This window comes from Amphiura filiformis, chromosome 2 (genome assembly GCF_039555335.1).
Source record: "Amphiura filiformis chromosome 2, Afil_fr2py, whole genome shotgun sequence".
Classification (NCBI taxonomy): Eukaryota; Metazoa; Echinodermata; class Ophiuroidea; order Amphilepidida; family Amphiuridae; genus Amphiura; species Amphiura filiformis.
Genome location: NC_092629.1, coordinates 51,179,350 through 51,189,529, shown reverse-complemented (window position 1 = coordinate 51,189,529; position 10,180 = coordinate 51,179,350). Strand labels below are relative to the sequence as shown.

General features: G+C 36.9%; 1 protein-coding gene across 1 annotated transcript; it reads left to right on the top strand.

Moving 5' to 3' along the window:
- Positions 1–514: 514 nt before the first annotated feature.
- LOC140136208 (UDP-glucuronosyltransferase 2A2-like) lies at positions 515–3,718 on the top strand. Its single transcript, XM_072157929.1, has 4 exons — positions 515–796; positions 1,077–1,296; positions 2,514–2,733; positions 3,228–3,718. Exons 1-4 carry the CDS (start codon positions 650–652, stop codon positions 3,514–3,516), a joined length of 876 nt encoding a protein of 291 aa, XP_072014030.1. The 5' UTR covers positions 515–649; the 3' UTR covers positions 3,517–3,718.
- The last annotated feature ends 6,462 nt before the right edge of the window (positions 3,719–10,180 follow it).

Sequence of the window (10,180 nt, the reverse complement as noted above, 5' to 3'; positions counted from 1 at the left end):
CTTTCGACATTGCGTGATTCAAACTTCGATATATCAGTGGCAGACGTAAACGGTTTCTGTCCAATATTTCAATATTTACGACAGTATATGGGAGTTCCATATGTGGGTGTGTCTGCTATAATGGCAATACCCTTTCTATCGCAATTAAAGGGGCATTTCGTGATCCACAGCCTCATCCCCCACTTTTCTCAAAAAAGTTGAGATTTTTATATCACTGGAAACCTCTGGCTACATAATGTTTATGTACAAAATATTTCTTGCAGATTAATTCGTTTTGCAAAGATATCGTGAAATTTGAATTTCGTTCTGGTGCACCAGAACGAAATTACAACGCATTGTCTATGGAGCAGTGTAATACACATAATCATGCATAACTCGCAAACGCAAAATCGGAATCAACTGAAATTTTGGGAATAGGCTTTTTCGTGGATATGTACTGAAAAATGTCATAAAAAGAGGATGCTAGGATCACGAAACACTCCTTTAACCAGTCGTACTCCTGCAAATCCTGCATACATGCCAGAAATAACTACCGGGAGTGATCACGTGATGTCATTCTCAGAACGGTTAATAAATTTTTCAACTTGCTTACTTTACTTGGTTATATTTAACTTAGTAGTTGATCCAACAAAGGAATTGAGAGCTCAGCATGGACTTGATTCTTCCATATTTTGTGAGGATGCAGAGGCTTTTTTTGATCAATACACATTTTGCTCTGGATTTCCCGAGACCGTTGTTGCCTAATACAAGAACAGTAGGAGGCTTAACGACAGGACCAGGACGCCCTCTAGCGAGGGTGAGTTACAAATCGCTAAAAAAAGTACTGCTCCGTCACAGGCCCGGGGTCACAGGAGAGTGATTTTGAATAGATAAACGTGCGTACGATCACAGCGTTTGGAAATCGCAACCTCTTTATGCTTTCTCATCATCTTCATGCCTCTTAACTTTTATAATCATGATGGTACCCGTTTACATGATTGGTAAAAATTTCAGTTTCTTGTGTTTATAGTCAAGATATCACTAACATGACTAACGGAGATACTACTTAGCCTTTTGCTTACATTTGAACCATGCAGGAATGGATAGAGTTTCTTGAGAGTGCTGGTGAAGATGGCGTAGTTTTGTTTTCAATGGGCTCTTATGCAACTGGTATCGATGAAGATGTGGCAGGTCTCTTTGCTGGAGCTTTCGCTCAGTTACCTCAAAAGGTTATCTGGAAGTTGAACGGCAAACCATCGGCCACTTTGACTCCTGATGTCAAGGTTGTAGACTGGATACCACAAAATGATCTGCTAGGTAAGCCAGTAAGAGTCGACTTAACCCCATGAGAACTACTTGCCAAAATGCTGTTAGATGATCAGCAGTGTCCAGGGGATTATATATTATTTTTTTAATTTGCAGCCAGGGGGCTGCTCTGGACATTAGGCACATTCTCCGATAAAGTGTTCAAATTTGGTCTCAGGAATAACTAAATGCCAACCACAAGCAATATTACTTGTACATATTTGTGGTAACGTATCTGTGGTAACGTATCTGTGAAGCCCTGTCCCACCTTTGTCATAATCGTACAAGTGTAAAAACTTACCGACTTAATACCCATACTTGATCAGTCATCACCCAATGTACTAAAGTCTGGTATGGTATTTGGCTTCATTTATCACAGCGTTTTTTCACAGGGGAATAGAATTTAGGTAACGTAGCTGTGACGACATGAACGTAACGTAAGGACTTTTTGCCTTTAATAGACCTGATTTTTTTTACTTTGAAACCAGTGTATTATGTATCACACATAATATAACTATGGAACCTGCTTGATCCATCACATATATATGAGAACATTCATCTAGCCAATTATTTCACAGATTGTTATCCATTAGAAATATGGTAACGTATCTGTGAACAATATTGGCGACATTGTCTCATAGACCTGTTGGAAAAAATTAATAACCTGTGTTGTGATGTTTTATACTTTTTAATTTAGGGCATGATACCAGCTAATGAAAAGTACCTACAATCCATTATATGGGCGCATGTTTAGCGAGCAGGGACACATTATACGGAACGCACCTTGGCTGGCGACATGGAGGAAAACAATGGATATGCATAATCAGCTTTATTGTTTTATACTTTCTAGGCATGTTACAACCTCTAGCCCCGCATATTTTAGAAAGCAACTCCTAAGTATAAGTTATATTAATAAAAGTCATTTCTTTCTGACGAAACAAGTCTGAATACGACTTAAAAACTATCGGCAACACAGATTTGGCATTTTGAACACTTCGGAGAAATGTGCCATAAATATACCACTGTACCACCCCTATTGTTTTATGAAATCGGTCATATATCATCATATATCATAATACTGCGCACAATGTGTTCGAAATGGGAGTTCAAAATTGTTTATATACTTTGATGTTGAATATTAAATTCTAATCGTCCACAGTGGAACATACTGGAAACTAGTTAACCATTGGTATGACTTATACCATATTGCCCTTCGTCTCTGTTCACAGGTCATCCCCAGATCAAAGCCTTTGTATACCACTGTGGTATGAATGGTGTATGGGAAGCTGTATATCACGGAGTACCTATGGTAGCTGTGCCATTGTTTGCTGACCAATACGACAATGCACAAAGATTGGTGTCACGTGGTATGGCGGTGAAAGTTGACATCACTACATTGACCAGTAACGAGTTGGCTCAAGCTATACGTACAGTCATTAGCGACCCAAGGTAAGATTATGCCCATGTTTCAAGAGCACAGAGCTTCTCCCAAAGACTAAGACTTATCAGAAAGGGATACTTCAATCAGGATGAATAAATGACCTATATCTATGAGATTAAGGGCGATGCATAGGTGACATAATATCTGTGAAATTAAGAGTGTATTAATTCCAACCAAACGCACTATATAAGGATGATTCTAAATGATTAACTGCTTTAAGGGTACACGATGTGTTGTTGTTTCAGTCCTCTTTACAACATAAATCAAGAACCACAGGACCTACAAAAGTATACCTGTGATATTTGAATTCTTCTACACACTCGCTATGAAATGATCAATGCAATTTTTGCCAAAGCTCACTACCTTTCGCAAGATACTGTGAACTACCAAATCGCAACAGTTAAAAACAGTTGCTAACCTTAATAAGCATTTTTAGAATTATGTTTTATGATTAAGGTAAAATAAACATATTCCTATTGTTCTTCCTTTTTTCTCTTCTTAGTTATAAGAGCAACGCCACACGTATATCCGCCATATTCCGAGACTCACCCCGCACACCAACAGAAGAAGCCGTTGATTGGATAGAATATGTTATACGTCATGATGGCGCCAAACATTTACGATCTGCTGCTTTAGATTTGAACATATTCCAGTACTTGCTACTAGACGTCATCGCAGTCTTGGTATTAGCTCTCATTACATTCATGGTTATTTTATACTCTAGCTGTAGACTATGTTTCAGAGGTTGTAAAAGACTATATAGCGGGTCAAGTAAAGTAAAAAGTGAATAGGTTGCTATATAAGTTACAAGGTAACGGTGCCCGTATCGACAGCCTACACCATATTATTTTCATATGTTCACGATAAATTTTATTAAAATAAATTGGTATCAGGTTTCAATTGCCTTGGTGAATTGAAAGGGTGCGAGTCTTCCGCAATACATACATCTAAGAGTGCGCCAATGAGTTTTGAACAGGTATACGGGTTTACGACACGGCGTTTGGAAATCGCGGCTTCTAAGCGTACGCCAAGTAAATCGCAACCTCTCGATTACTTCTAAGCGTACGTCAGGTAAATCAATTCAAAACTAGTCATGATAATATAAGTTTGGTAATTTTTGAGATGATGTAACAGGTGTTTATGCTTTAAAGTTATCGGTCTGCCTCCTAGCCATAGCCTTCAACATGGAAAGTCGCAAAGTCATAATATCAAGAGCTACCGTATCGCAAGAGCCTCTTAATCAATAATAGGCTTGTTTGTACTCATTTTGATACACTTTCAAGCTGATTCCAAATATGGTATAAGTTTTTGAATTTAAAAAATGAAATGCCGTAATATGTAATTTTCTATTGACTTTTCAGCCATTGCAGTTGATATCCATACACCCCATATAGTAGACATGACCTTATCAGATTTCACATGGGATTACCTGAACAATTGTGTCCTTAGAATATCTTGACAAAGGCCAAAATTACCTCTTCTTAGTTTATACAAATATACATCACAAATACACTTATTCAAAACATTAATTAATCAGTTTCTGCAAAGTATTATCCAAACTTATGTCCCGTGAAGACCACTGTAGGCTTGCGTATTATTTCGTACAAATTCCTTGCACAAACGACAATTTCCAAGACGGTGCTGTTTTCACCATTCATTCACTTTGTGCAGGGACAGCTGTTATTCATCCACCATGTTCAACTTAATTGACAAGACGTGTTGCTTCAGCAAGTCGACAAAAGAGTACTAGAGAGATTGCGAAGAGGCGTTCACTGCTAACGCCATGCGGTTTACGGGTGATATTGTGCGGTGGAACGTCATAGTACCTTTCGCATCCAAACTAGTCTACTACACAGCCAGTTTATGTCGATCCTAACGCTCGTCGTTCCTAGTATGTTGTTCGTGATAGCCGCATACAGTCTGGTCTGAGACTACATCCAAACACTACTGCAATGAGCTCATGGTGGCGATTCATCGAATCAGAGAAGACATGTGGCATGTATAATATAGGGGCCGGGCATAGTCAGTGATGGTTGTGACCAAGTTAGGTCAAATTCGGTGTGAGCATGTCAGTGCTAGAGCAAATATAAAGGTCGACAGAAGAAGGAACCTGTACGATATAAGATACAGCGTCACAGCTGTGTAAAAATAATTTGTGTTGTTTTTGTATTTGTGACGTTTTATAATGCAAAATATTAATACTATGTGCCAAAGGCCTGAATGTATTTAATAATAATATTGAACATGGACTTGAACTTGAACTTGAAATCCTCATGGAGCAGCTGGTCAGCCACGTACCATTTACCTTCCTGGCTATACCAAATGCTACGAATGCTACCGTATCATGATCACCAACTTTGAATTCTTACAGTAGTATCAAACGGGGTCTCATAATACCGTAAAACCTCGTCTACAAGCATATATAGCGTTTTTGATGAAAGCTCAATTAAGAAATGAAACAAGCGTGAATGGCCAATACGATAGATTAGTCTTACAATGATACTTCTTTGTATATGCTTGGATCTGTAATTTATTTGCTCAAACTCCATAATGGCGCCTGGATTAATTTAGCTTTCATCAGAATCACGCTATATGCTTGTAGACGAGGTTTTACGGTGTTTAGCGATTACTATAAACAGCCACTTTGGGTTTTGTAAATACATCCAAAAAAAGTAACTAACCCCCCTTAAATAATGGTCATTATTCAAAAACGGGCTATTGTATTGCAAATCTGTAAAATGAGTTGGAAGCAGAATATATTTCTGCGCATTTTGACACCTCATTTGATACAATAGCTCAGAAAACAATAAAACACCGGTCAATTTAATGTAGTGAGGTCCAGATTTGAAAGTTGCACTTACATACAAATTTTTACAATACAAAAACACTCGGAAATCATTACACAGATTTCCTTCCATTACACTGAATGCAAAATCAATAGAATTTACTGCAACTTTCAAATCTTGGGCTACATTGAGTTAATTGTGACGTTAATATTCAGTCAATTGCTACAAATGAGGCGTCAAAATGTGCAGAAATAAATTCTGTTTCCAACCATGCCAACGCATTTTACAGATTTGTAATTCAATCACCCGTTTTTGAATAATTGTCATTATTTAAGGGGGTCAGTTACCTTTTTCTGAGATGTTTATAACCAATACTGGCTACCCTAGAACTAGACTAACCATGTTAACCTGAACTGCAACTTTTTTCACGTAAATTTTATTCCCTGTACTTGGAGCTGGTGGTAGGAAAGAAACACATACAATATGGATCCACCAGCTCCCACAACACATCTTAATTCTGTGTATTATTCTGTACTGAAACCATATTAATTTTACATCATTAAATGATTTTGTGAATTTGAAATTGAGACTACAAATATCTTTCCATTCTGTTTCTGTAAAATTGCGCATTAACTCACTTTGCCATTTACACTTATCTGTAAGAGATCTACATGTATATTGAACAAAATATCATTAAATAATCTATATCCCTTTTTATTTGGTGTTAACAGGTCCGATTGGATTTACAAAAGCATCTTGCTTCCTTAGTTTTTTCTTGAATTTAAAACCACCAATTTAAAAATTGCATGAATGATACTATAATATTCAGCTATGAAATTGGTATGAATATCATTCCAAAAAAGAATCAAATGCTTTAAGGTTGGTCTGAACCCTGGAATTATGAAAACTTTCGGGCCTCATAACTGCTAAATTATTAGTCTAAAGAATCTAAAAGTATACATTTTTAGAATGGAAATGACTTGATGAATTCATCTGTGAGGTCCAATTTGGGCCAAAATGCTTATTTTGGAGAAAATCCCAAAAACGGGTTCTTTGTCCCAAATTTTTTCGTGCAACGCACATAACCAAAAAATTGTTTGGCCAAAATTTTTTTTTTTTTTAATTTTTAAAAACTAGATAAATATATCTAGGGACCGTTTTTTCATTTTTTTGAATTTTGACCAACTTCACCAAAAATATTTGAAATTTGGGTGAAAATCAGGCTTTTTTATGGTTTTTTTGAAAATTTTGCATTTTTTGACCATTTTTGGTGCAAATTTCTCAAAATTGGTCAAAATTCAAAAAAACAAAAAAACGGTCCCTAGATATTTTTATCTAGTTTTTAAAAATTAATAACAAATTTTTTTGGGCCAAACAATTTTTTTTGTTACGTTGCACGAAACAATTTGGGCCAAAAACCCGTTTTGGGGATTTTCTCCAAAATGAGCATTTTGGCCCAAATTGGACCTCACAGATGAATTCAGCAAGTCATTTCCAGTCTAAAAATGTATACTTTAGACTAATAATTTAGTAGTTATGAGGCCCGAAAGTTTCCATAATTCCAGGGTTAAGACCACCCTTAAAGCCACCATTGTCATCAAGAAGATCACTTATCACCAGAATTCCTTTTAAACTCCAAAATTTATAATGGACCGGTTTACAACCAATGATAATTTTATCATTCCACCAGGGGGGGGGGCGGCCAAGATTGACTGAATTTTGACGTCGTCATTGGTTTAACACGTAAACACAAAAATGTCTCAAACAATTCCAAAAGTGTATGTACATTATCAAGCAATATTTTATCATTCTAAATCTGTTGAGGTTCGACAATGAACCTCATTGTACGTACTGTTTTTTGAATTTTTTGTATGAATAACGCACGATATGTTATGATATATACTAAAATTTCCCCGATGTGAAACAATGTATACGTGGTGTAGTGGTTGGCATTGATACCTGGATTCTGGGTTCAATCCCCAAGTACCGGCAATTTTGTTTTTCTTCACATTAATTTTGAATCCAAAATTATTTATTGTCATGTGAAAATGTATACATTGCACTGGGAAATATATTTTGTGCATTTTTTTCTGTAACAGGGCCAATAGAGCTAAAAACGCACCTTGGCTCGGGGCAACGTCCAGGCAGTGTCGCCAACTCGCCATCATATTGCCTGGTTTGTTTACGCTATTGGCTGTTGCCACATTAAATAGATGTCGGCCACCATTGTCTGCATTCCACCAGAGATATTGCCTAGCAATTGAGTTACAGTTCAAAATCTGATTATTAAAAGTACAATAACCTGCGACCAGGAGGATAATGTATCATACCAAAATTTATTTGAGATCCTATCCTTAAAGCCATATTATAACATTTTCAAACAAAATAGATTAGCATTTCTTTGCCATAAAATGTTAGCTTTTACTGTCAGATATATCCCTTTTATTTTTGAGCCGAACAACTACGGCAAAGCAAAGAAAATTTGAATTTACTACCAGCGCACATGTCGCCAATACGTACCACTCCTTCGGTCATGTTGTGGTACGACCCGTTGTTGTGTATATCACCGTCCTGCACGCCGTGTATACGTACTGACGGTACTGTGTGTTATGAACATCGTGTATGCGTTCGATTAATAATTCCATCGTAATAATAAAATCTCGGATTTTGACAAAACTACAGCACCTAGAGTCTTGATTTTTGCAGGGTATATTGGTTTAATAAAGTACAATTTAATCGTGTAAAAACAGGAATTTTAAAAATTCAGTGAGGGCGTCTTCCTCGGCAAATGTTATAATATGGCTTTAATGTCTTTAAACCGAACATGAACATTTCTTTCCGAGTTATATTGACTGTGTAGTAAAATAGTTGCTTCCATTTTTGTTCACCCAATGGCAATTCTTCTGATCCAAGATGATTTTTTTTTAAGATGGTGGTGTTAAAATGTAAAATGCATAATGTTGAAAGCCATCTAAACGCTTTAAAAATGGTTTTCAACATTAGGCATTTTAACACCACCATTTCATTCATAAGAGCATTTTAACATAATTAGAATTTGGATTTCGCAACATTTGACCAATATAATTTAGCTTTGCAAGAACGAGTGCTTTCACTACGACTAAGCACAGTAAATATTAATTTCTCATAGATGTTTGACTTCCTCAAGTCCTTTCGGACCTGAGGTCTGTGATATATGATATCTTGTTCTTTTTTTCCCGTTTATATGGCCCTGGTCACTCCATCACCAAGCCACAGTTCTTAAACATGTTTGAAATCAAGGCTAATAGGGGGCGCTGTTCAAGGCAGCCTGGCGCAATTTTTATTTGCTCTGTTGTTCTGAAAACATTTATGTGCAATATTTACACTTTTTGATTTACGACGAACTTTCATTTGTATGTATGGTGATTCTGGTAAATCTTGTGCTTTTAACTGTGAGTATCGTGTGATGGTATTTTATCGTTTTGACAAGAACTGTGCAATATATTTATGATAGGAGAGACTGCGTATTGACATTGTGTGCAATCAAGCTGCCGAATTTGGCGCCGTAAGTGTTTTCGCCTGACGATCGATAGGCTGTTGTTTACATTATGACCCGTATTCAGTACACACCTCAGGAACTCATCTCAATTGGTAGAAACGTTCATAACATTAACAATAAACCCTTCCATGTAGATAAATGGAAGTATATGAAACATCTTGGTATAGCTAACGTCACCAGACGGGGATGCCGTGCTGGTAAGAATAAGATCAGAACAATCGACACTCTTGTCAATAGACATGATAGACTTAAGCCCAGGCCTAAGGTTAATCACCGGTACCAAACACCTGCACGTACTAGTGTTTTAGTTAACCTTTCCAAGTCTACAGTGCCCCCACCATCAAAGAAATCAAGCTTTCTGCCAAGAATTTTCTTGACCAATGCTCGCTCGGTCCTAAATAAGACTGATGAACTTGAACAGGTTGCCATGAAGAATGAAAATGCTGATATAGCTGTAATTACTGAATCGTGGGTCAAAACTAATACTGCACCCGAGCAATACAATATTGAGAACTACAACGTATTCAACAACCATCGTGTTCACAGACGTGGAGGTGGTATTTTGATCTATGTGCGTGACAATATCAATGCAGAGGTAATTAATGAGGTGGTTGTCCCAAATGAGCTGGAGGTCACATGGTTGTTAGTCAGCCATCCAAAGCTACCAAGAAGAACTCCATACCTAGTCATTGGTGCTGTTTACATCCCACCTGACTCTCCTCATGAGGACTTGTTGATATCTCATCTGATTGAAACCATTGACTATGTTCGTTCCTCAAAACCACAAGCTGGTGTAATCTTGTTAGGCGATTTTAATCGTACAAATATTAGACCATTAGGCCGTGTAAAATTAATATTTTGGTTCTCGTCCCCTCCCTCCTCAATTTCTGGGATTTGTCAGATTTTTTTTTTTTTTTTTAGATTTTTCATTTTTTTAGACTTTGGAATGATTTATGAAATCTTCATACACATAAATAAGTTTATTAGAGAACAAGCATCACTTCCAAGTCTTTTTGTGGTACTCTAGGGGGTTTATCCCTCAGAATCTCACATTTGAAAAAAAAAAAAAAGGGCCTCATCGTTTCCTCGAGCACTGTTGGAGAAGACCTAAAACTACTGACAATGCTAATT

Bases quoted from the DNA above. Each gene is read 5' to 3' on its own strand.
- LOC140136208 (XM_072157929.1), top strand. From the start codon at position 650: ATGGACTTGATTCTTCCATATTTTGTGAGGATGCAGAGGCTTTTTTTG. The intron at 1,297-2,513 runs GTAAGCCAGTAA...CTCTGTTCACAG, and splicing joins ACCACAAAATGATCTGCTAG to GTCATCCCCAGATCAAAGCC. The intron at 2,734-3,227 runs GTAAGATTATGC...TTCTCTTCTTAG, and splicing joins ACAGTCATTAGCGACCCAAG to TTATAAGAGCAACGCCACAC.